Source organism: Eurosta solidaginis, chromosome 5 (assembly GCF_040869045.1).
Source record: "Eurosta solidaginis isolate ZX-2024a chromosome 5, ASM4086904v1, whole genome shotgun sequence".
NCBI classification, from domain to species: domain Eukaryota; kingdom Metazoa; phylum Arthropoda; class Insecta; order Diptera; family Tephritidae; genus Eurosta; species Eurosta solidaginis.
This window is the reverse complement of record NC_090323.1, coordinates 162,584,054-162,611,700: the sequence shown is the minus strand read 5'-3', so window position 1 is coordinate 162,611,700 and position 27,647 is coordinate 162,584,054. Positions and strand designations below refer to the sequence as shown.

At 35.6% G+C, this 27,647-nt stretch overlaps 1 protein-coding gene across 4 annotated transcripts in view; it reads right to left on the bottom strand.

Annotated features, from left to right (window-relative positions):
• Positions 1-934: 934 nt before the first annotated feature.
• Positions 935-27,647, bottom strand: part of ckd (cracked) — an 88,112-nt gene continuing 61,399 nt past the window's right edge. For 2 of the 4 annotated variants that reach the window (XM_067789915.1, XM_067789916.1), the window contains 4 exons: positions 8,832-9,393; positions 4,724-4,884; positions 1,671-1,793; positions 938-1,594 (listed from right to left, as the gene is read on the bottom strand). In XM_067789915.1, the coding sequence (XP_067646016.1) occupies positions 1,529-1,594; positions 1,671-1,793; positions 4,724-4,884; positions 8,832-8,877 (396 nt within the window). In that variant the 5' untranslated portion in view covers positions 8,878-9,393 and the 3' untranslated portion in view covers positions 938-1,528. Of the gene's footprint in view, positions 1,595-1,670; positions 1,794-4,723; positions 4,885-8,831; positions 9,394-27,647 lie in introns of those variants that run through there. The other 2 variants (XM_067789919.1, XM_067789918.1) reach the window with 2 other exon arrangements.

Sequence of the window (27,647 nt, the reverse complement as noted above, 5' to 3'; positions counted from 1 at the left end):
GTATCAAATTAAAGGTATTAATGAGGGTTTGAAAAGGGAGTGGCGCTTAGTTGTATATGTGAAATCGTTTTCGAGATATTGACCAAAATGTGGACTAGGGTGACCCAGAACATCATCTGTCGGGTACCGCCAATTTATTTATATATGTGATACCACGAACAGTATTCCTGCCAATATTCCAAGGGCTTTTGTTTTCGCCTTCAGAACTTTTTCATTTTCTTCTACCTAATATGGTAGGTGTCACACCCATTTTGCAAAGTTTTTTTCCTAAGTTATATTATGCGTTAATAAACCAATTCAATTACCATGTTTCATCCCTTTTTCGTATTTGGTATAGAATTATGGTTTTTTTTTCATTTTTCGTAACTTTCGATATCGAAAAAGTGGGCGTGGTTATAGTCCGATATCTTTCATTTTAAACAGCGATCTGAGATGAGTGCCTAGGAACCTACATTCCAAATTTCATAAATATACCTCAAAATTTACTCAAGTTATCGTGTTAACGGACAGACGGACGGACGGACGGACGGATATGGCTCAATCAAATTTTTTTTCGATACTGATGATTTTGATATATGGAAGTCTATATCTATCTTGATTCCTTTATACCTGTACAACCAACCGTTATCCAATCAAAGTTAATATATTCTATGAGCTTTGCTCAACTGAGTATAAAAAACTCAAAAGTGATCATTAAATTGGCCCCAAATTTCTTCAAATTTGTTTTGAAATTATCCCGAAAAAATCCTGTAGTGTTCCTGAAGTCATATCGAAATTTTCACGAAACAATCGTGAATAAACTGCAAAATTATCCAAGAATATACGATACAATTCCATCACCTTCAAGTTTCGATAGAAGTGCGTCAATCCGTTTCGTATTTAGCACACACTTATTTGATATGCATAATGAGGTATTAATTCCGTTACAAATCCTAGTACTTATAAAACTTTATTATTTTTATATATGGTGAGTTTTTTGTAAAATTTTTGACATTGAAACTTGTTTTTCCTATTTTCCTTGTTGTAAAAAACTTTTTCAAATGAGATTGTAAAAATTAATTATAAAAAAAAGAACGTATTAATAACAAAATTATTACAAAATCATCTACATAAATTACAATACAATTACTAATATTTCTTATCGGAATATACATATACTAAATAAACAGTTAAATATATACAGTAAATGTATTATATATCTACAAAGTATGCAAGCTTACACAAATTTTCTTTACAATTAAAACTACAAACAAACAAGGAAGTGGATCAGCGAAAATATTCCATTTAATAACATGAATAATTTGCTAAATTTTAGTCACTTAAAAATTCGTTGTTTCAGAATCTCATCAATTAACAAATGTTTTAGGATTATTTAATAATAACAAATTACAAATAACTACAAAAACAAACTTTACAATAACATAAATACAATTTCGCTTAACTAATTACTACTTTGTAAAGCCGCATCGCTGAGTGATTAAGTGATGTGGACGATTAGGATGAATTGTGAAGTTAGTTTGTCTGAGGCTCAATAGTCTTCATCTTCATCAGGCGGTTCTGTGGCATACGTCAGCTCATTCAAATAAAACCATTTCTGTAAATAAACAATAAAATATTTAATAAGAAATAAACGTGTTAATAAGACATTTAGCGCTGATATTTCAATTTACCGGTGATTCTGTACAATTAAAATTATAATCCCAATCACAGATTCGATATTCCTGATTGAAAGAAGTTTCATTGGCGCATAAATGTGGAATGCGATTGCCCTCTTCGTCACACATATGGAAGATCTATTTGAAAGAGGAATGTAGAAATAGAATTATCACTAACATGTGTTGCATAGTTTCAGGCGTTAAATGGTTCAGAAAAGCTTTGGTTAAAAGCTATTTAATTACTTTTCACACACACAGTCTACCATATGTCGCTCCCTTCCACACAAAAACTCATGTGGCGAAAAATACCCCGTAGGTAAATTAATAGTACTAAACCACGTCCTAGCAGTTTTTAGTACAACGTGGAACTACTCAATCAATTGTCAGATTTCCATAAAATGCAACTTATTTAAACTTGTCACATCTTTTTAGACGGTAAAATTTATATTTCGTTCAAAAAAGTAGCATTCACTTATCAGTTTAAAATTACATAATAAACTGTTGGATTATAGTATTTCGTGATGGAATATGCATATCAGAAAAACCCATATGGAAAACAGTGTTTCCAATGTTGGTGCTCTTCACTAAAAATGTATGCCAGGGTACAACAATCTCCCCTTAAAATTTATCCACAAATTTCAATCTGTAATTTCATTTTCGATAGGTGGCGCTGCGAAAAGCATCAAACAATCAACAAAATGGTTTAAATTTAAGATTCGAAGGCATGTATAAAGATCAAAAGATTTTTCTTAATTTTTTCTCCATATTTTGTCGTATAGCTACCCTGCCGAGTACAATGCGTATAATTTGGGGCATTTCATCGGAACTTATTTTTTTTTTTTTGTTCTGACTTTTTTGTCAAAATGTGTAAAACAATTTTTATTATTTGATGATTTTTCGAGAAACTTTTCATCTGGGTAGTCTGGAAATGTAACTGATGACACTGTTGTTCTAACCAACATTGAAGATATCGGGTAGGATGCCATTGAAGAAAGTTCTGCTGAAGCTGCACGATACAACTTCAATAAATCCAGAAAAATGGCCGAAGTATTTGGACGATATTTCGATGGTTATATATCTAAAACTATGCAAGAGCACTCATTTTGATGTATATTGGAACGATTTTCCGTCATCCCTTGTCAAATTTGGCTTCGCGATAACCCGGCTTTGGCGTTGTGCCACCATCTCAGAGATCAGAACGAAAATCGACACTGATGATGGCACAACGCCGAAACCGGTTTATCTCGAAACCAAATTTGACAAGGGATGACGAAAAATCATTCCAATATACATCATTCATCCACCCTGTCGCAAAATCAACAAAATTAAGTAAACCACTCATTTTATTTGCTAGTGTATCGGCTATTCCATTAAATATGGATATAGTTACGGAAAGTAATTATAAATTTATATTTACGTTAAAATATTTTATTTGGTATATTTTGTTGTTTTCATCAAGACCGGCCTATGTATCTGTGTTCACAAGCAATAAACGCCTAAGTCCTATCCTTTAAATGTGATTTAGGCGATTATTGCTTGTGACATCATATTGGTCGATATGATTCTCTTTAGATAGCTGGTTTCCTAGGCTTTATGTTAGCGGTACCACCCTTGACTTTTTCCAGTGTTCAGGAATGACAAATGAGGCGCGGAATACTTTTAAAACATGGCTATGCCATCTGAGCGCTTTGCTTCTTGGTGGATCAGTTAACCTCCGTGAGCGTGGTGGTAATGGACGCGACGTGAACAGAATATGCATCATAAATTGATATTTTGTCCCTGTGTTTACTTCTGCCGCCGTTGTGTATTGGTTGTGTGATTCACCTACCACACCGAAAATCCTGGGTTCACGCCCCATGCAAAGCAACATCATAATTTAGAAACAAGTTTTTAAAATTAGGAGAGAGTTTCACTATGTGGGGTCGCCCCTCCGCAGTGATTTGGCAAGCACTCCGAGAGTATTTCTGCCATAAAAGGTTTCTCAGTAAATACTCATTTGCCTTGCTGATGCCGTTCGGAGTCGGCATAAAACATGTAGGTCCCGCCCAGCACTTTTTAGGAAAGATTTAAAAGAGCACGGCGGGAATTGGAAGAGATTCTCGACTTAGAATATCTTCGGAGGTTATCGCGTCTAACATTTATTTATTTTGTTTTTCTAAAGCCTTCACGATTGGCCAGCACTATCAGAAAAGTACCTGTTTTGGAGAATTGCTTCCTATTTGCTTTCGTTTACAAGTTTTCTCATATCCGCTTCCTGATATGAACTGCTTTCTGAGCACAATAAAGCATTCTTTGTTTTGTAGATTAATTTTAGCAAACATTTAAGTTGCCTAATATAGATCTGCGCTCCTTGAAGGAAATCGAATTAATATAACCAAAAAAGCAAAGTAAAATGCCTTTGTAGTATGCATCTAAACATTAATTCGTTGACAATGCTTTTAGCATAGAAATATTTTTGAATTTCAAGTTTATATAAACCTGAATACTTTCGGATTAATTTAAAAGTAAAAAAAAAATGTAAGGCACTATAACCTCCGAAGAGATCTAAGGCCGAGCTTCTCTTCCAATTTGCGTCGTGCTCCTCTTGATTTTCCCTACAAATTGGCCGTACGGGACCTACATGTTTTATGCCGACTCCGAACAGCATCTGCAAGGCAGATGAGTTTTAACTGAGAGCTTTTCATGGCAGAAATACACCCGAAGCGCTTGCCAAACACTGCCGAGTGGCGACCCCGCTTAGAAAAATTTTCTTCTGAAAAACCTTATTTCTAAAATTTTGATGTTGCTTTGCCCTGTGTGCGAACCCAGGGCATACGTGCGGAGCACGCTACCATCACACCACGGTGGCCTATAGTCTATAAAATTTAACTTATAAAATAACTCATTGTTACACTACAGGGTAGCGATCACTCACATGAACAATGCTCTAATTTCCTCTCACCAGCACACACATACTTATTCTTGATGCTGATGCAAAGCTTTTACAACAAATATGAAATTCAAGCTCATTTAAATTGGCTACTTCAGGTTATTCATATTTAGTTTGATGCTACAATTTTACCACTCACCTGACAGTTATATTCCATATCAGCATAGAATCCAACCGGCCTATGCGTACAATCAAAAGAGAATGTGATATTATCTAAATTCGTCCATTCTTTCGTTTTGTGATTTTGAAATACTGGACTGGCTGCGTCTTGTAACGTCAAGGCTGCAAGTAAAATTGGACCTGTGCACATGCAGCAAAAGTTTTTGTGACAGATACGAATATACGAATATAATGTGTTAATAAACATTCGTAACAATATATACAAATTTTTACAACTTTTTTTTTTTTTTTGTGTAGGTGTCGTTAGTAGAGGAATCTAAAGGGTAAATTTTGTAAGCACGAGTCTTAAAGAAAAATTGTATATAAGTTAATGTTAATTTGTTATGAAGCATCGAAATCTGAGTTAGCATATTAAACCATGCACATCTAGCGACCTTGGTATGGCAGAACTGCTCCGTTCACTAAAGGAGAAGTCTTGAGACTCATGATGAGCTTACTTAGAGTACACTGCCTTATGGCGCCGACATTCCAACCCCCGAACATTTTTAATATCATTGTTTTTATGAGGATATTTACAAAGCGTTCAAGCTCCTTCTCAAATAATTTCCCTAACGATTCCCAACTAATACATCCGCTATACTAACTCTAATTTACCAAAGCAAAATATCAATAGCCACTTTGTTACACGTGATTTTCACAATATTCTGTCCTTCGCTTAAAAAAAAAAATAAATGTAACGCGCGATAACCTACGAAGAGATCTAAGGCCGAGCTTGCGTCGTGCTCCTCTTGATTTTCCCTACAAATTGGCCGGACGGGACCTGCATGCTTTATGCCGACTCCGAACGGCATCTGAAAGGCAGATGAGTTTTCACTGAGAGCTTTTCATGGCAGAAATACACCCGAAGCGCTTGCCAAACACTGCCGAGGGGCGACTCCGCTTAGAAGAATTTTCTTCTAATTGAAAAATCTTATTTCTAAAATTTTGATGTTGCTTTGCCCGGGGTTTGAACCCAGGGCATATGGTGTGGCAGGCGGAGCACGCTACCATCACACCACGGTGGTGTCCTTCGCTTGCTTATTCTAATTTAACAAATTTAAAATTAAAATAATCTAATTTAGACTTGACCTTCTTAGCGCTAATACCGTATGGTGCTATAACTTCGCACACAACGATACTTTCCATTTGCTTTCACATTACCTTCATATCAATACAAAAAAACATTCGCTTGTTAGCCTTTAACAATTAATAATAAACATTTCAAGTTCATGCCGAAAATATTAAGTTTTCTTAGTTTCAATGTTAATTAATTATAAATAACAACAACAATAAGAACTACATGGAGGTGAAACGCATAAACGAAATGTCACTTGTTGGTTAGCCATCAACCATTTAAAATCAATCAAACCACTAAGCAATCATTAGGGAAATACTTAAGTATACAAATTTACTAAATATTATCTACTTGTGAGAAATTTAGGTTCTGCATATGTATGTGTGCATATATGATGGTGTGTTAATTAAAAATCTAACCTTTATCACAAAACTAATTAAAATGCAAATGGATTTTTAGTAGAGCAATATTTGTATAAAGATGTATTTTACATCAGCCAAAGAGAAAATAGCAGTGCCAGATTTTAACAAATTTCGCCAACCAAATTCTACATATTTTATTTTCGATAATTTAGGAACAAACTTTTATGAATTTCGTTATTCAAGCTATACAAATTAATCTCAAAAATGCTCTCCAAATTTATTCGAAAATTCGAGAAAAATTTTACGAAAATTTCGAACTATTTATTCAGAATTTTCTGATTTTTTTAGTATACAGTTTTCTATTTCAATCAATTTAAATATAACAAAATTAAAATTGAAGATCCCTCGAAATTCGCATTGATTTTTGCAATTTTTTTTTAATATTTTTTATATATATATTTTTTTTTTATTTAAAACACCCTTTCCTTTGTCAAGAAATAATTCGAATTTTGGGAGAACTATTACTTTTACTTTGTGGGATTAAAATGCATTAGGCTAGAAAAATCCACACTCTCAATAAAAAATTCGAAATTTCCGTAAAATTTTCTCCAATTTTGTAATTTTTCATACCAGTTTTTTCTTAAATTATCGAAAATAAAAAAGAGTTTATCTGGAGATATTTGTGTAACATTGCCCCTGTTTTTTTTCTCATGCTACCTACCATTTCTATAATTTCAAGATATTTCAAGAAGGTTTGATTTTAAAGCCTTATACTACGCAATTTGTAAACGTATTGGAAAAAGCCAAACAAAGTTTTGAATATTCCAATTTTTATTTATGACATACAAGCCTTTACCAGCGACTCCATCCCCCATTAAGCAAATAAAAAATACATTTATATAAGTTACGCATTTCCTATTTTACCTAAATTTGTTAGGGCCTCGATTTCGTCTACATAAAAGCCTGAGTGATGTGAGTTTAACAAATTCAAAGTTGAGCAGAACTACCCCGTAATAGTTCTGAAAGTACCAGAAATATAATGCTGACTTACTCCGTACATAGTTCCAAAACGAAAGCAGAAACCGCTCCAAATTGCGTGACCAAAACTCTGTTACGTAACCCTAAAATAATCTCAAAAACAATTTTGTAATATTTTCAAACATATCTCCAAAATCAAACCGGAATTGAGCGGAGATAACCTGGAAATAATTCGATCCAGAAACAATCAAGAATTAGTCCCAAGTTTATCCAAAAACTATCCCAATAACCCACACATTGTCCTAAAATTATCACGAAAACCTCGAAGTAGTCCCGCAGAGGTTTAATTGGCCGATCAATTAAGACCTCACATGGACTGAGAGTGTCCATAGTGTTACAGTCCGGTGGAGATCTTTTAACAGTGTCGAAGTGATCCCCAACTGCCTCAACAAGTTTAAAATAATCCCTAAGATACTTCTGTAACGGTGTTGAAATAATTCTAATAAATTGGCGAAATTATCCGAAAATCAATTGGAGGATAAGCTCAAAACTATTCCCGACAAGATCTCAAAAAATTCCAATAATCTCGAAATAGCGCCACAATAGACATGAAAACAATCCCGGCAATATTTCGAAAACAGTCCTTTAACTACGCTAAAACGATCCAGAACTTTTCGCAAAATTATATCGAAATTTATACCGAGATTAGTATAGAGCTAATGCCACAATTCCATCAAAATGATCTCGAAACTACTTATTTCAAAATAGTCCAATTGATAATGAAATCAATTTCGAAAGAAATAGTCCTGAAATTAACATGAAAACGATTAGAAATAACTCCTAAATTAACTCGAAATCTGTACGATCCAAAAATAGTTCCGAAGCTTTCCCGAAAGCACTGATTTCGAAAAGTTAACGAAATAGACCAAATGACCTAGAAAATGTTTCCAAAAAATAAAATAACTCCCATGATATCACGAAAACGGTCTCAAAACATTAACGATTTAGTCCAAATTATCTCGAAGGTATTTCCAAAATTTTGTTAAAATTGCTCCAAAATGATTCTGAAATAGAACCACCAAATTCTCATATCTATGTTCTCAATCCACAAACAACGCAACGGAAACACCAAAGAAACACAAAAGGAATTCAATAACTTATTTTCTGCTGGCATTGTCTAACAATTTCTTCCAGTCATGCAATTTTGTTCTATTTTAATCTAATTTTTAATTTATCGGGTTAAATTTACAAAAATATTTTATTTTTTAAACTGAATGACAGAAAAAAATAAGATTTGAGTTTTCTCTTTGCGTTCATTGTGGCAGGAAAACTTTCAACTGCGTTCTTTCAAAGTGACGCCAGCGCCAAAATGACGCAAAAGTGGAACGTGTTTGGGTCTTGAGAATTCAAGATGGTTCTTAGACAATTTTTTTTGAATGAACATGAAAAAAAGATATGAGCAAAGTTTCTAATGCATGCATATTAATTGGGTTTTGAAACTAGATTTCTATGTGAAAAATAATAGGTTTCAAACAAAGTTTTAAAACATGCTAATTGTTAGTGGGTTAGGTTAGGTGTCTGTAAATATGTCTATATACATTTCTTATATAAAATGGACTACATATGCCAATTCCTATATACACATTTATATGAACTCATATATTTTCACTTACCTAATAATATGCCGGAAAGCCATAAAAAACGTTTAGTATAATCCATTTTCGTCCATAGAAATATTCTTCTGGTATTCGTATATAAAATTGTTTACTTAATTTTTTGTCCATACGCTCCAAATTATACGCACTCTTGCTCTTTAGTCAATATTTTTTCTGCAATACCAAATGGGAGCCAAAAGAAAGCGATATCCACTTGAGTCTAATACTAAGCTGCTTACATGGGTTATTTGTGGCTAAGTTGTTATGCTAAGCTCGTGCGTTTGCTCAAAGTCGATTCAAGCGTGCTTAGTTACTAACTTAATTGTGCCAATTTCGTATGGTGTGCTACGCAAAGCCGAAGATTAACAACAAATATTTGTATTGTAAAATGGTTAAAACATTTGGCATTGACAATATTTTTGGATTTTTTTTATTTTTCTTATTTTTTCAGTTGGCACGAGCCACTCTCACACGCAATGGATTTTGCGACCTAAATCGGTTTGTTGAGGATGTCGTTGACATGATTTTGGCTTGAGGTGAGCCCTTGTAGTTAATTGGTTAATGTTCATTAATGAATTCACTGGAAAAGAAGAAGAAATTTTAAGTTGAATTTTAATTGCTTGTGTATGCGCATGTACAGCAGGAAACACGAAAATAGCAGCGATAATTTTTATAAAATTTCGTCAATGCAATTCTTCTTTTTTTATTTTCAATAATTTCGCAAGCAATCAAAAAAAGGTTTTCGAAAATATTTGAGAAAATTTTACGAATGTTTCGAACTTTTTATTAAAACTTAAGGAATTCTTTCAAGTATTCAAATTTGTATCCCAATCAAGTTTAGCCTGAAAAATAATAAGTTATAGGTCTCACAAAATTCGTATTGATTTTTCACAATTTTTTTCCTATGGTGTCTAATGGCCTTTTCTTTTCTGAAAATGTTACCCTGATGTTGCACTTTATACTTGATTACTAATAATTCTAAAAAAAGGCTGAGTTTCTAAGTTATGGTACTCATTTACTTATTGAGAGGGATATACTTGGTGAGAGGAATACTCAAACCTACAAGGGAGCTGCATTACTCCCAGAAAAGAAAACGTTATCAAAAAATATATGTTAGACTCAAACCAAATTCAGGTAATTTTATTAAGAGCTCGAAATTTTCTTAAAATTTTTACGAATGTTTCCGAAAACGTTTTTGAGATTGATTCATTTTGTTTTGTTGAGTTTTCGACAGGATGGATAGTTTATGTATATTGGAGCGAAAACATCCCTTGTCAAATTCGGTTTCGGCGTTGCGCCATCATCATTGTAATTTTTCGTTCTAATTTGTTGTTAGAGTTTGTCTTAGTCATATTTATAGTTCATTGGTGAATGGTTGGTGTATGTTTATGTGTGTGAGTTATGTGTTCGGGTGGGTTTCACTGATCAACTTGTGTGGTTAGCTGAGGCAAGTAGAAGTCAGTAATTATATTCGTTTGACCTTTTATGTGTGTATGTTGGAGTGGTTAATTTTTATACTCAGTTGAGCAGAGCTCACAGAGTATATTAAGTTTGATTGGATAACGGTTGGTTGTACATATATAAAGGAATCGAGATAGATATAGACTTCCATATATCAAAATAATCAGGATCGAAAAAAAATTTGATTGAGCCATGTCCGTCCGTCCGTCCGCCCGTTAAAACGATAACTTGAGTAAATTTTGAGGTATCTTGATGAAATTTGGTATGTAGGTTCCTGAGCACTCATCTCAGATCGCTATTTAAAATGAATAATATCGGACTATAACCACGCCCACTTTTTCGATATCGAAAATTTCGAAAAACCGAAAAAGTGCGATAATTCATTACAAAAGACAGATAAAGCGACGAAACTTGGTAGATGAGTTGAACTTATGATGCAGAATAGAAAATTAGTAAAATTTTGGACAACGGGTGTGGCACCGCCCACTTTTAAAAGAAGGTAATTTAAAACTTTTACAAGCTGTAATTTGGCAGTCGTTGAAGATATCATGATGAAATTTGGCAGGAACGTTACTATATGTACGCTTAGTAAAAATTAGCAAAATCAGAGAAGGACCACGCCCACTTTTAAAAAAAAAAATTTTTTTAAGTAAAAATTTAACAAAAAATTCAATATCTTTACGGTATATAAGTAAATTATGTCAACATTCAACTCCAGTAATGATATGGTGCAACAAAAAACAAAAATAAAAGAAAATTTCAAAATGGGCGTGGCTCCGCCCTTTTTCATTTAATTTGTCTAGGATAATTTTAACGCCATAAGTCGAACAAAAATTAACCAATCCTTTTGAAATTTGGTAGCGGCATAGATTTTATGACGCTAGCTGTTTTCTGTGAAAATGGGCGAAATCGGTTGATGCCTCGCCCAGTTTTTATACACAGCCGTCCGTCTGTCCTTCCGCATGGCCGTTAACACGATAACTTGAGCAAAAATCGACATATCTTTAATGAACTTATTTCATGTGCTTACTTGAACTCACTTTATCTTGGTATGAAAAATGAACGAAATCCGACTATGACCACGCTCACTTTTTCGATATAGAAAATTACGAAAAATGAAAAAAATGCCATAATTCTATACCAAATACGAAAAAATGGATGAAACATGGTAAGGTAATTGGATTGTTTTATTGACGCGAAATATAACTTTAGAAAAAACTTTATGAAATGGTTGTGACACCTACCATATTAAGTAGAAGAAAATGAAAAAATTCTGCGGGCGAAATAAAAAACCCTTAAAATCTTGGAAGGTACTACATATATAAATAAATTAGCGGTATCCAACAGATGACGTTCTAGGTCACTATGGTCCACATTTTGGTCGATATCTGGAAAACGCCTTCACATATACAACTACCACCACTCACTTTTAAAACTCTCGTTTATACCTTTAATTTGATACCCATATCGTACAAACACATTCTAGAGTCACCCTTGGTCCACCTTTATGGCGATATCTCGAAAAGACGTCCACCTATAGAACTAAGCCCCACGCCCTTTTAAAATACTCATCAACACCTTTCATTTGATACCCATATCGTACAAACATATTCTAAAGTCACCCCTGGTCCCCCTTTATGGCGATATCTCGAAAAGGCGAACACCTATAGAACGAAGGCCCACTCCCTTTTAAAAATACTCATTAGCAATTTTCATTTGATACCCATATTGTACAAACAAAGTCTAGAGTCACCCCTGGTCCACCTTTATTGCGATACCCCGAAAAGGCGTCCACCTATAGAACTAAGGCACACTCCCTTTTAAAATACTCATTAACTCCTTTCGTTTGATACCCATGTTGCACAAAAGAATTCTAGAGTCACCCCTGGCCCACCTTTATGGCGATATCTCGAAACGGCGTCCACCTATGGAACTAAGGATTACTCCCTTTTAAAATACTCATTAACACCTTTCTTTTGATACCCATATTGTACAAACAAATTCTAGGGTCACCCCTGCTCCACCTTTATGGCGATATCTCGAAACGGCGTCCACCTATGGAACTAAGGATTAATCCCTTTAAAAATACTCATTAACACCTTTCTTTTAATACCCATATTGTACAAACAAATTCTAGGGTCACCCCTGGTCCACCTTTATGGCGATATCTCGAAAATGCAACCGCCTATACAACAACCACCACTCCCTTTTAAAACCCTCATTAATACCTTTAATTTGATACCCATATCTTACAAACACATTCTAGAATCACCCCTGGTCCACCTTTATGGCGATATTTCGAAACGGCGTCCACCTATAGAACTAAGGCCCACTCCCTTTTAAAACCCTCATTAATACCTTTAATTTGATACCCATATCGCACAAACACATTCTAGAGTCACCCCTGGTCCACCTTTATGGCGATATTTCGAAACGGCGTCCACCTATAGAACTAAGGCCCACTCCCTTTTAAAATACTCATTAACAACTTTCGTTTGATGCCCATTTTGTACAAACAAATTCTAGGGTCACCCCTGGTCCACCTTTATGGCGATATCTCGAAACGGCGTCCACCTATGGAACTAAGGATTACTCCCTTTTAAAATACTCATTAACACCTTTCTTTTGATACCCATATTGTACAAACAAATTCTAAGGTCACCCCTGGTCCACCTTTATGGCGATATCTCGAAACGGCGTCCACCTATGGAACTAAGGATTACTCCCTTTTAAAATACTCATTAGCACCTTTCATTTGATACCCATATCGTACAAACGCATTCTAGAGTCACCCCAAGGCCCACCTTTAGGGCGATATCTCGAAACGGCATCCACCTATAGAACTAAGGCCCACTACCTTTTAAAATACTCATTAACACCATTCGTTTGATGCCCGTATTGTACAAACAAATTCTAGGGTCACCCCTGGTCCACCTTTGTGGCGATATCTCGAAACTGCGTCCACCTATGGAACTAAGGATTACTCCCTTTTAAAATACTCATTAACACCTTTCATTTGATACCCATATCGTACAAACGCATTCTAGAGTCAACCCTGATCCCTAAATGGCGTCCACCTATAGAACTATGGCCCACTCCCTCATAAAATACTCTTTAATGCCTTTCATTTGATACACATGTCATACAAACAGATTCCAGGGTTTCCCTCGGTTCATTTTCCTACATGGTTATTTTCCCTTATGTTGTCACCATAGCTCTCATCTGAGTATGTAATGTTCGGTTACACCCGAACTTAACCTTCCTTACTTGTTTTGTATATATTTGCTGATGCGTGTTGGTGTGTTGGATTCGAAAGCATGGAAATCCACAAACAAAAAACATTCGACGGCAAAATCATATACAAACAGATTACCACTTTTCTGAACCACATTTTAAACTTTATAGTAAAAAAAAAAGTTATCTCCCAAATCAGTTCGTCTCCAAACCAAATTTGACAAGGAATGACGGACAATCGTTCCAATATACATCAATTTTTTATACTGGTTTCCATAATCAAAGCGTCTTATTTAAATAATAAAATGTTCACACCAACTCCGGTTAGTAATAAGTTTTTATTGTTTAAGCACTAAAAAAATATTAATGTAAAAACTCCCACGAGATAATTAGCTTACACTTAATAAAAATGTGGGATGCGTATTTATCGAGACAGCGCCAAATTTTGTTACAATATACATAAACACTTACAGGAAAAAAATTATGTGACAGACAAGAAGAATGGGCACACCTAGAACACTTTCCGTATTACTCATCAACCGCTTAATAATATGGCAAAGAATGTGAGTCGGAAATAAGTGAGGTTGGTATTTTTATTAGGTAGGGCACGTGCGTAGACGTAAGAGCAACATTTTATGTCTCGTTAAAAACTCAAAAAATTTCTAAGATTGCTTCATATTTATTTATGTATGTTTGAATTATAAATGCTAAGTCAATAATGAATTGGGGCTTAAACTATTATATGAATTGGGCTGCTGCCTAAAAGTCTTTCCCAGCTAAGCGGAGGGTAAGCCCTTCATCTGCTGTCAAACACTTGTGCTGGAACGCATGCATCTAATTGCACAACATGACCAATTAAGAGAAGCTTTGTATTTTTATTTTAGCTCATGTTAAAGCTCATTTCGGTTCACACAGTTGGCATCACGAAAAACACCATAACTTTTCTCTATCGCAACCCATTTACTTCCGTCACTTTCCATGATTCCAATCCGTACATCATGACAGGTATAAAAACATACCGAAATCGTTCAAAGACGAATGAGGGTAACCTCAAAAACTCTCTCCAAATATCCTTGAAATGATCGCAAGAATAATAGCTATGTCATCCGAAGATAATGCCTTAATAATTCGAAGATGGTGAAACGTAACTGATATCGAAAACAACCACGAAATGATTTCCGAAAGTTCTAAATTCGATCGTGAAAGCATTTCCAAAATGATCTCAAAAATTTTGCCAAAGTTATTCTGAAACTTTGACGAAAGATCCAAAATTTGTGATGAATGGAATTTAAAGCGGAATCGATTAATAATTGTGAAGCTATCCGAAAAATGATGCCAACACAAACTTGAAAGCTATCCTGTAGATATTTGGAAACTGTTCCAAACTGATCTTATAAGCAATTCCAAAATATTAAGAAATAATGCCTGAAACACTCGAGCACGTTTATGCTCATGCCCTGCGCTTGCAAGGCTAAGGCTTCAGTAATTAGGTGTGATACAGCTGTCAAATCTAGAAGCAGCAAAAGACATCGGTCCTAGAAAACTTCTAGTATTTACAAAGAGTACGAAGTTATTTCATAACATATGGTCTGATTTTTGATAAGGTTATTTCATTTGGTCGTTAGAAAGTACTTCTGGTCACCTTTAGCTTATGTGAGGTCCCCACGGACCGGCAAGTTTATCCATACCTAATCCAATGATTTTTGGCAGGTTTTTTCGTTTTATTCGCTAAACAAATTTCTGGTAAGATTCAGTCTATGTGAGACCCCACAGACCGGCCAATTTAACCATACCGAAACCCTGTAAGGTTCAGAAAGAACCCGAAAAGAATCACGAAAAAGGACCAAAATTATTCCGAAATGGTTTTGATTGAACTCACTCTCGAAATGGTCCCGAAATAGCACCGACAACAATATCTAGTACCAAAATTGCGCCTAAATCATCTCAAATTTATCCGGAAAATAGCGCTGAATACGAAAATAAGCAAGAAAAAATGTGGAACCCAATTCACGAACACACTATAAAGATCGCCAAAACAATCTCAAAACATCCAGAGTTATTGCCGAAATGATACCGTAATAGAACAAGAATGATTTAAGAATAGCGGCAAAATGATTCTGAAATAACAGAAATAATTCTGTTGTAACCCAAAAGCTATGACAGAAAACAATTGCGAATTATCGAGAAATCAATTTCGAAATTATCCTAAGATAGCCTAGAAATCCTCCAGCAAAACAATCCTGATATTATTCCAAAATATTATAGAAAATGCTCCTTAAATTTTCCGAAATTATTCTGAATGACCACTAAGTGATTTGGAGAAATTCTCGAAATTATCCTAAAAACTATACAAAACCATTCCAAATTAGTTCCGAAACATCCCGAAGCAAACCCCAAAATGAACAAAGACACCTCGAAGTTATTCTGAAATAAGTATGCAGTTTCAATATGATCCTTAAAAAAATTCTGAACCGCCCCTTTAACATACTTCGAATGATCCTAAATTGCTACTGAATTAGCTTCTGAGATCCGCTGCACAGTAATGCCGAAACTTTCTGGAAAAATTACCAGAAATGGAGCGAAAATAGTTAGAAGCTATTCTAAAATAGCGCGATTCATGCTTGCTGTAGATTAGTATGATCGATTGCGACAATGTCCGCATACATAATATCTTAAAAATAATATAACCAATTATATATATGTATGTAACTGTTTCGGAGGTTATTTCAAGACCAACTGCGATCAATTAAACAAAAGCAAGCTCTGATTTTTTTTCTTTTTTTAATTTATATATTTTTTTTTGTTTTGCACCTTGTCCAACTCATTTCAAACTTTTTTTTATTTTTGCTCAGTCTATTAATATTATTTATTCTTTTTGTTTTTTCAATTCAAAATTTGTTTTTCTTTTCGCAATAATATGTTGTGTCAAACTGCTCAAATAAATGTTCCGATGAGTAAAAAAAATTGCATGCATATTTATATAGACATAGTAATAAATTCATTTCCCACCAACGTCAGTGTTGACATTCTGAAGTTGTCTGCCGCCAGTTTGTAACCGGCTCTACGAGTTCGAAAAAGTATCTTTATTTATTTGCAATCGCGCGTCTGCATTTCATTGCTCAGGTGATTGGTATGTCATGGCAAAGATTGCTATGTTCATGCCCAGAAACATTTATCTGTGTGTGTTTCTGTGTTGCTTATAATTGCATAAATTTCTGTAATTGTGTCCGTTTATTAAATTGTTATGTCAATAAATTGTTGTTGACTTCTCGACATTTTGCGGAAAATTTATTACTTCTTATTTGGTTTAATCAATAACAAGCACAATGATTTATTAAATTACAATTACACGCAAACATATAACTACCACAAGATAAGATGGGTACCTGTGCGTATACGTAACATTTTTATTTTCATTATTTGGTTTAACAAGTAAGGAAATCCAAGTTCGGGTGAAACCGAACATTACATACCCAGTTGTACACTTAAAATGCTGTTGTTGTTTGTTTTTTGTGCTTAATAGTGATACAAGGCTGCGCAATAATACATATCGTTAGCTTAATGTGAAAATGCGTCAAGTCAACTTTTACGAATTTTACAATAGACGAAAAAAAATGAATAACTTTTGAAATAACCTTCTTTTTTCAAAACTGTGAATGCGGATACCTTAATTGCAATGCTTTTGAGTGTAGAAGCTTTGAAAAAGATAAATAAAAATCATGTCTGCTAACCCAGCAGCTATTTTATGACTTAGCATAATTTCCGAACTCATCACAAATATTTTTTCCCGACTTAGCACTTTTTACTCAATATGTTTTCCCATCACTCCTCAACTTAATGATTGAAATAAAGCACTAAAACTATATATTTCACAAAAAATACTATTTATTTCTCAAACTATATCTAACGGTTCCGATCTGGACTCTTTTGCCGGATGGTGCGCAGACAATAATTTATATTTAATTCAAACATATGCTGTGTTGTGTCTAATTCCAATTAGGCAACTACCATAGACTTTATCTACAAACTAAATGCTAAATCTCCTAATCGTTGTCAAGAGAGTAAAGACTTGGGTGTAATCTTTAAGTCCAAACTCTCTCTTGTACCATTGACTTCGTTGTTTCAAAATTTGTTGGAATGGTTGGGTTCAGTAGACTTAACACCAGTGACTTTAAGGACCCTAAGACATTGAGGGCACTTTATATATCGTTGGTCAGAAGTCGTCTTGAATATTGCTCAATAATATGGAATCCTTTCCATGAATCTAGGTAGGTACGTTGGACTGGCCGGTCCATGAAGGCCTCACATAGACTGATTGAGTCCGTAGTGTTACCAGAAGTTTGTTTTAACGACCAAACGAAAAAACCCTATCAAAAACCAGGACCTATGTTATAAAATAACTCCGTCCTCTTGGCAAATACTAGAAGCTTCCTAGGACTTAAGCCACTTGCTGCTTCTAGATCTGACAGCTGTATCACTCCTAATAGCTGGAGTCTTAGCCTGGCAAGTGCAGGGCATGAGCACAGAACGTGTTCCATCGTTTCCTCCTCCAACCCGCACTTCCTACATCTGCTATCACTTTACAAGCCTAATTTAAAGGCATGTGACCACAGAAGGCAGTGTCCAGTCAGAATACCCGTCATGAGTCTACAGTCCTCTCTTTTTAATGATAGAAGCAACTGTGTTAGTATAAGGTTGTAAGACCTACACATAATCTTCGACACTTTACAGCCCGCCCTTGAACCCACGCCTTTTCCGCTTGGTCGATCATGTGCACCTCTCGCCTTCGCTTGATCTCGCCCAATCTAATTGGGACATCTACGGAGCAAGCTTCAAGGTATGCGCCTTTTGAGCTACTTCGTCCGCTTTTTCATTCCCATCTATTCCCATATGCCGTGGGACCCAATATAGATGTATGCTTCTCCCTGTCCCGATTCTCTCCAGAGACTGCTTACACTCTAACACGCATTTAGGCACTGTGCTATGCGAGATTATTGCCTTTATTGCTGCTTGAATGTCAATATAAAAGTTAACGCGGTCGAAGCTTAAGCTATTCTACTCCAGGGTTTCTACTGCTTTGGTTACGGCTAATATTTCCGCTTGGAAAACGCTACAGTAATCCGGCAGCCTGTAGGATCTGCTTATTTCCGGATCAGCGCACTATACCGCAGACCCTACTCCTTCCACTAATTTGGAACCATCGGTGTACACATGTATCGCCTCGTCCGCCATTTGCGCACCCTTGCGCCTGGAACTGAGTCACTTTTTTGAAAAATTGTATTTTAATGCAGTACATGCTTTGTTTTTGTTGTTGTATTAACGATAAAGACACTCCCCGAAGGCTTTGGGCCGATGTTGATGGTCCCTTGCCGCATATATATCCGGTACGTTCCGGTAACAAAGCACTAACAAGGTACTAGTCCGACCATCTCGGTAACAATTTATATGACCACATTAAACCTTCTAGGCCATCCCGTCCTCGCCACCCCCTAGTTCCATGAAGAACTTGAGTTCGCCAGAGTCTCGGCTGTCAATGAAAGAAAATTCGCCACGGGTAGGTGAGGTTGGAAATTGGGTTTGATAAGCTATATATTGCGCTAGAAATTGGATTCACCCAATTGAGACATGGCTTTGGTGGTTGATAAATGCTTTGCGCTGACTATAATCTACTTCAATTCTTACTTGTCGATAACTATATGCTTTGTTACAGACTAGTTAAAAATAGAAAACAATTCAAGCTTAAACTTATATAAGCTGTTATTAAAATTAAGAACATTACTGAATCGATTTGCTAGACGTTCATTTCATTTCTAGCATAATTCGTTTTATTAGTCATTTAGATAAAAATGTATTATGCCGAAGATCACGCATTGGAATTTATGGAATGAACAAATTAGATAAATCACAGCAATTCTTGCCAAAGTTTGTTACATTATAGACAAGCATGTGTGAGATAAAAGTTCTTCTGTCATGCAAAGCCTGAATACCAAGCAATTTGCGCCTGCTGGTACATGAAGGGAAGCCGTCTGGCCAGTGAAGCATACGTAAAGCAATTTTTGTAAAAAATGTTTGAACTCTATCAATTTTATAGGAGTTTATAGGAGTTAGATTCATGGAAAGAATTCCATATTATTGAGCGATATTCAAGATAACTTCTGACCAAGGATATATAAAGTGCCCTCAACGTCTTAGGGTCGTTAAAGTCACTGGTGTTAAATCTACTGAACCCAACCTTCCAACAAATTTTTAAACAACGAAGTCAATGGTACAAGAGAGAGTTTACACCCAAGTCTTTGCTCTCTTGACAACGGTTAAGAGATTTAGTATTTAGTTTGTAGATAAAGTCTATGGCAGTTGCCTAATTGGAATTAGACACAACACAGCATATGTTTGAATTAAATATAAATTATTGTCTGCGCACCAACCGGAAAAAGAGTCCAGATCAGAACCGTTAGTAATAGTTTGAGAAATAAATAGTATTTTTTGTGAAATATATAGTTTTAGTGCTTTATTTCAATCATTAAGTTGAGGAGTCATGGGAAAACATATTGAGTAAAAAGTGCTAAGTCGGGAAAAAATATTTGTGATGAGTTCGGAAATTATGCTAAGTCATAAAATAGCTGCTGGGTTAGCAGACATGATTTTTATTTATCTTTTTCAAAGCTTCTACACTCAAAAGCATTGCAATTAAGGTATCCGCATTCACAGTTTTGAAAAAAGAAGGTTATTTCAAAAGTTATTCATTTTTTTTCGTCTCCTGTAAAATTCGTAAAAGTTAACTTAGCACATTTTCACATTAAGCTAACGATATACTAGTGTATATTTGCTGGCATATTCTGTTGACAGTGTTATTATTGGAGTCAAGAAACCCGCTTTATGTCTTCTCTTGCTTTTATAAAAGTGGCAAATAAATAGGGTCTTGCGTTGAAAGAGCTAGTTTTCAAAGCACTAATCAGCTCATACCCGCCCTGATAGGCACTTAATTGTGGACGAATATTAATTCTGAACTATGAACATGAACAGCACAAGCCAAAAATAATGTTTGCCGAAAGTGTCTACCTTGGACTGAGTAGCTAATTGAAAAGTGAGGACCACTCTCGTCGACCAAAAATAGCGCTCTATATATCCCAGTCCACACCTGTCCAGGTCAGAATCATGGATGTAGGTGAAAAAGTTTCGGCTTTTCGAAAGATTAACGACCTCTTCGTGTTTCCAACGGCATGTATTGGAGGAAGTCAAATGATGAGCTGGCTGAATGATAATATTAACTTCATGCGATATACCTCCAGGAGATTTAAGACGTTTTTTATTTATTGTTGCAAATTGGCGGTAGTGGACCTAAATTCTTTATGTGAACTCAGAACGGAATTTTCCAGGCAGGTACAATTTTGTTGAGTATTTTCCAAACTCTTGGCTAGGGTTGTCTCCTCGCAGTCAAACTTTTTTTCTAAAGCACTTTGACGTTGTCTTTCCCGTAACTTCATCCCCTGGATTCTTAGTGTGGTAGGAGAACACGCCTTGAAGCACTTAGAAGTAGAGCTTACGATATCTTCTCGAACACAAGCAAGACTTCAACCCCTGGATTCTTAGTGTAGTAGAGAATACGCCAAGAAGCACTTAGAAATAGAGCTTACGATTTCTTCTCGAACACAACACGAGATTTTCGAGACCGGAGAAATCGAGAACTTGACTTCACGCGAGATTCTCGTGTCTCGAAGTACTCAAAAATCTCGCGAGCTTCTCGACATTCTTGCTTAATCGCTGTATTGACAGTATTTATACACTTGTTTTTTTTTTTTTACTTGTGACTTTTTTGTTGATTATATTGCTTCAATGACATTTAACTCAAAACATATTTATTATACATATACATGAACCAATAAACAGATCTCGCATTAAAAAATGAGAGAGCAAAAAAATCATAGTTGGCTGGGAAATAAAAGTTCTTGGCGTGACGTCACGCTTTTGGCAACATGTTTTATTGCTGACTCAGTGTTCAGACTTTATTCCAATCGGATTATTTTGCTCCGCTCTTACCTCCTACTACATTTTTTATCTTAAAGGTTTATTTGGGTCGAGTTGAAAACTAAATAGTATTAATACCTAATATCTTTTGGTTGAAGTTTTCATTATATGTGACCCGGCCTATGAAAATGTGGCTTATGACTCAAAAAAGAAATTGTGAGAAGCAGCTGTTAAAGATAAACAATGCGTATCTTCAGTTTCTTAGTAGTCTTCTTTTTTTGAGTCATAAGCCACCTTTGCAAAGGCCGGGTCACATATACATCCGTATGAAAAGCTGATTGTTTACAAGTGACGATTGGATGAAATGAAGTGAATTCATTGTTCGTGTCATGTTTGTTCACATTTTGCTTACAGTTTTTTTTTTTTTTTCGTACGGAATGAGAATTGAAGAAGTAAAATGTAAGCGAAAAAATTGTCCGAACGTAATCTGAAAATCCTGCCAAAATTCAACATACAGCACTTCTTGAAGTATTATATAAAAATGGAGTACGTTGAGTCAGTAAGGGCAGCGATAACAGTCGCCAATTGTGAGCACCACACGAGATCAAATCTAACTCCAACTGTCTCTCCCAACTCAGTGAAAGTCTTTTCTTTCCTCTGTTTAAAAACCGCGGTAACTTTCTTTTTTGGCCGGAGCGTATTCGTCCATCCGCATAACACGACCTAGCTAGCGAAGCTTTCTGTTTTTATTCGCTGCACTATCGTCATATCTGCGAAAAGCTCATCATTATACCTCCTTCGGTACTCGCCGTCGACATCACGAATAGGACTATAAATCTTCCTGAGAACTTGTCTCCCGAATACTCCAAGAGCCATCTCATCTTCTCTAGTCACCTTCCATGATTCCGAGCCATCCATCAGGACAGTTATGATGAGTGACTTGTAGAGCGAGAATTTTGTTAGTCGAGACAGGACTTTACTTTTCAATTGCTTAAAGAAGCACTTGTTGGCAAGAGTTATTCCCCGTCTGATTTCTAGGATAACATTGTTTTTGCTTTTAATGCTGCCTCCCAAATAGACGAAATCCTTCACAGTCCCGAATTTATATCAGTCAATAGTGACGTGGCTACAAAGGCCACGATAACAGCAAGTACTTCGTCTTGTCCACATTTCCTACAATCCCCACTTTTTTTGCTTCTGTATCTTATACATACCAACTCTTCGCCTCCGTGTTTGAGCAGCCCGGCGGGTATCCTGTCATTACTTGGCACCTTGTGATTTCTTAGCAGTGATATTGCCATTCTCACTTCGCCAAAGTTGGATGCCGTCTTTTTCATCATCGACAATCGGGGTATCGGCTTCGTCTTCCCTCACACTCTGTACGGCAGATCATCATTATCATTCCTACAGGAATTTGCCCCGGTCTTGTAGCCTTCTGTCATTAGAAGAGCATGAAATATGTATGATAACCCGAAAATAATAATAATATTTTTTGCGATAAATATCCGGGGAGATAGAGCCCACTTTTCTTCCAGAATGTGGTGTGCTAATGGGAGCATTATTTGGTTATCCTGCATGTTTTATGCCGACTCCATGTGCATCTGATAAGGCAGATAACTTTTTCGCCGAGAGAGATTACATGGAAAAAACAATGGAAGGGATTGCCAAGACACCGAATCAATTTATTGTTGGTTGTTCGCCCGCTTTCAAAACGGGGGAAAAAATATACTCCTAAAATTTTGTTTTTACCCCACCGTAGTCGTTTACTCAGGTAACAGTTTTAAATACTCCGAACACTGGTAGCAAAATATGAGAGAAATGTAATAAATCGAAAAACTTCAAAAGCGCTACGTCATCAAACTTTTTTTTAAATTCGATTACACATACAACAATTCCGGAATGCGGGATCTTGGCTCATTTGTTTATGATACATATGTATATGTTCGCAGTATTTTATTTTTCAACGAGACATCAAGAACACGGCTCCTGACTAGATTCTCGAATCTCGATTTACTACTAAGGCTCGCGAGATTCCCAAATCTCGAATTACTCGTAATACTTGCGATCTTCTCGATATTCAATTCAGTCGCTGCATTGGCAATATTCTATACATTTCGGGGTTTTTAATTGTGGTTTTGCGGACATTTTGGCTTGTGCTCCAGAAGAAATCGTAAGCTCTATATAAAACAGCCAATGAATCGATTAAGTTGAATTTCGAGAAGTTCGCGAATCTTACGAGCCTTACGAGTAATTCGAGATTCGAGAATGTCGCGAGCCTTACGAGAAATTCGAGATTCGAGAAAACGAGACTCGCGAAGAAATCTCTTCTCGAACATGTTCGCGAAATCGCAAGCATAAATAAAAAAATGCAATCCGTGATATCCTGCGTAGAGACTCAGGCCGAACTTCTCTTCCAATCTGCACCGTGCTTCTTTTTAATTTTCCCTACAAATTAGCGGGACGAGACTTATATGTTTTATGCCGACTCTGAACGGTATCTGCATGGGAGATGAATTTTCACTGAGAAGCCTTTCGTGCAAAAATATACTCGGAGTGTTTGCCAAACAAATGCCGCTTGGAAAAACTTTTCTCTATCTGAAAAAAATTGTTTCTAAATTTAAGAAGTTAATTTGTCCGGGGCTTGAACCCAGGATCTTCGGTGAGGTAGGCAGACCACGATACCACAGCAGCCGCTGTCGCTTCTCTCGTGACTTCAGTTAGTGGATCTTTGATGTAGTAGGCGAGCATGCCTAGAAGCAGTAGTAAGCATAGTGCAGCTAAAAAATGCTCAGGGGCAAAACTAGACCATGTTATGCGCGGTGATCAAAAATCTTTGGTTCAGAAAGTTTATCTCAAAAAGCCGCCACTTAATTGGTGGATGCAATTGAAGGAAGACGTGGTATTCCATGGTACTGCCAATCAGCGTCAGTTATGGTGTTAATAGGCATTAAAATTATGACGTTATACAACGGCAAAAACCACAAAGGCTCTTAGGCGTCAATTAAAAGGAATGATGAATAACTTTTTCTCCATTTCTTTCTTTCTTTTCTTTGAAGTTTTACTATTTCTTTTACTCTCACTGCTAATCGCTTTTTCTTCTTATTCTCCTTCTTCTTCTTATTCTTAATTTTCTTTCTTTTCCCCTTTCTTTTCATTTTGCCTTTCGCCTTTCCCCATTCTCACAATTCCTCTCAATTTCCGTCTCCCTCTCCAATTCCAAATTTCTACTTCTCCCCAAAAACTTACGGGGATCCCCCAAAATTTCCTCATAATGACATATAGCAATACGTAAATAAAATAAAGCAAAAGAAAACAAAGCCAAATTCCATAACTAACTTTATTGCGCTCTTTGAATTCGTAAACATTCCACTAACTTAAGGGCGAATTAATGGTGACTTATAACCATAAAGCCATAACCAGATAAAACAGCTGATCACACCTACCTTATAGAAATCAATGTAATTAGCGTTATGGTATGGCCACATTAATCGATTACATTGATTTCCATAAGGTAGGTTCGATCAGCTGTTTTATCTGGTTATGGCTTTATGGTTATAAGTCACCATTAATTCGCCCTTAAAGGTGACTACATTTCAATTAGCCAAACTGGTTCAATGTGTTACTGGGTTACCCTTTGGCTAAAAACCTTTAATGTCTCCTTAGTTCAACCGAAGTCAAGGTGCTCGACTAAAGTATGCTCTTCTTATGCTTGTAGACCTTGCAAATAAGTGAAACAAAATATCAGGGTACAAATACAATGCTGCATAGTTAAGTACTGTGATGTCAATTTGAGCTTGTTTGACCACTTGTTGGGCTACTTGTCGGCGACTGATCAGCACTACCATCATGCGCCAGCCGGCAATCAATTGATGTCATCTGCAAGTGTTCAATTCGCATTCGCCATCACTTGAGTTGTTTTAAGCGAACTTTAAATTCGATTTGCATGACTGAAGTTGTAGACATGCATTGTTCAGTCGTACTCTTCTCCGCGGAAGATAATGTGATTGAATTTAAATTTTTACACTTTTGTTATCCCACTCAGCATTTAGGTGATTAAGTTTTGAATTTCCCTACATTTAAATACAATTTGATTACTCCTTCTGACTAAATAATGAGTTATCATACAATTGAACAAAATAAATAATCAAATATAAATACTTTTGATGATCAAAAACTGAATATAGCTTTTCAATCACATTTTGGAATCATATTTGAATCAAATCAGCTTTCTGAATCTTTTCTGACTATCTTTGTTGACTAAATAATGAATTTTATACTTGTTAAAATTTTGCTTTTCATTGAAGATCTTATTTTTTTCACATACTCACATTTTTTCAATCACGAAGTTCAGAAAAAATATATTAAAATTTTATTCTTCAAGACAAAAAATAATGTAAATACTGCTCCTAAGAAAAGATGTCTCCAACCATTTCTCAACCTTCGGCTTCACAGAAAATACAAATGTAACCATTAGACAACACAAATGTTGTGAACAATTTGAACCCCAGGTAAGTGCAACTCTCTTGATATATGTACCTGGATATGGCTTCAACATCCCGTACCATATCATATTTAAAGATGTTGACGGTCATAGCTGATGCTGGATGTTGTAGTCGAGGTGTATATCGGTCAGTTTGTTTCCTAGTGACCTGCGGTTCAAATAGCTCACTTCCGCATGCTTTCCTCCCCTGATGAAATAAGATAACTATGTAGTATCTTATTTTGAATGAGATATGAAGAATATATGCATCATAATCGCATTCAAAAATGATTCAAAAATCTCAATCAAAACGATTGAAATATGTTCACGAATATTATTAGAAAAAAAAAAGCATTCAAATATTACTCTAAAACAATTAAAGCTCAATTTTATAATGATATCAAATATGACCAAAAAGCGTTTCGAAATATGAATCATAAATGATTATCCAAGAATAATCACATTTATGGTACATTTTTCTCCCGACGATACGTTAATTTTCGAACAGAAAATGCTTTTAAATTTGAACGTTTTTAATCATCTTGGGGTATGATATTTGAATATTTTTTGATCAAAATTTTCAAAAAATGCTGGCTGAGATGTGACTTATGTCCTTGTAACGTAATACATATATACAGAACCTTGTGCAAGACAAATCTATTCGGCCTGTCAAGTTGATTAGGAAAGATAATGGTTTTGATGGATGTTTTTCAATAAAATTTATGAATGTAAGATATTTCAGTTGGGGTATATTTTATATAGATATTGAACTGTTAGAAACAACTGGTATGTAGATTGGTGGGCTGCTGCTTTAATACTTGGAACAAATCCGTTTCGATCATTGTTACGACCACAATATCATCTGCAAAGCCAACAATACATTCTTCCCCTGGGAAGTTGGTCTTTAAATAACCGCCATACATCGCGTTCCATATCTTTGGCACATGGATAATTTCTGAGGTATGCCACCCGTAATGTTGGGCTTTATTGGTCTCTCATCCGTATCAAATAGGAGTACTCTGTCGCTTTACAGCTATCGGGTGTGCTAAAGTTATTTAGCGCTGTCATTGACAGAACAACTCCGTCCTCCGGTCAAATACAAGACGCTTTTTAGGATCTAGCTTAATTGTTGCCCCGAAATCTGGCATCTCTGTGCCCTGGTGTAGGTAAGTGGTCTATAAATTGTTTTAAAACAATCCGGAAATATTCGCAAATAATGCGAAACACCAAACATTCAACAAAGTTGATGAGATATCCCCTTAAAGATTCATTTATGTCATCAAAACAGTCCCGATTTGGTCTAGAAATTATCTTCAAAACAATCACAAAATTACTTCGATATATGTATTTGTAATATGACCCTTCAAACAGTGTTTTAATAATTCCGAAACTATTCGAAAATAATCCCGAATCGTCCAGAAATGATGCCGAAGTACTATCAAATTTGCTTGAAGGTGATACCGAAAGTATCCCGAGATAGACATAAACTTAATCGAACACAATTCTGAAATTATATTTATAAAAATAACTGGAAATAAACCAAACATAGTACCGAAATGTCTAAGAGCTAGTCCCTAAACGATCCGCACATAATTCCGAAGTGATCCTGAAGAGGTTCAAAAAAGACTCGTTATAATCCCAAAACGAATTCCGAACTGAATTCAAAAACAATATAAAAATATTACGAAAATTGT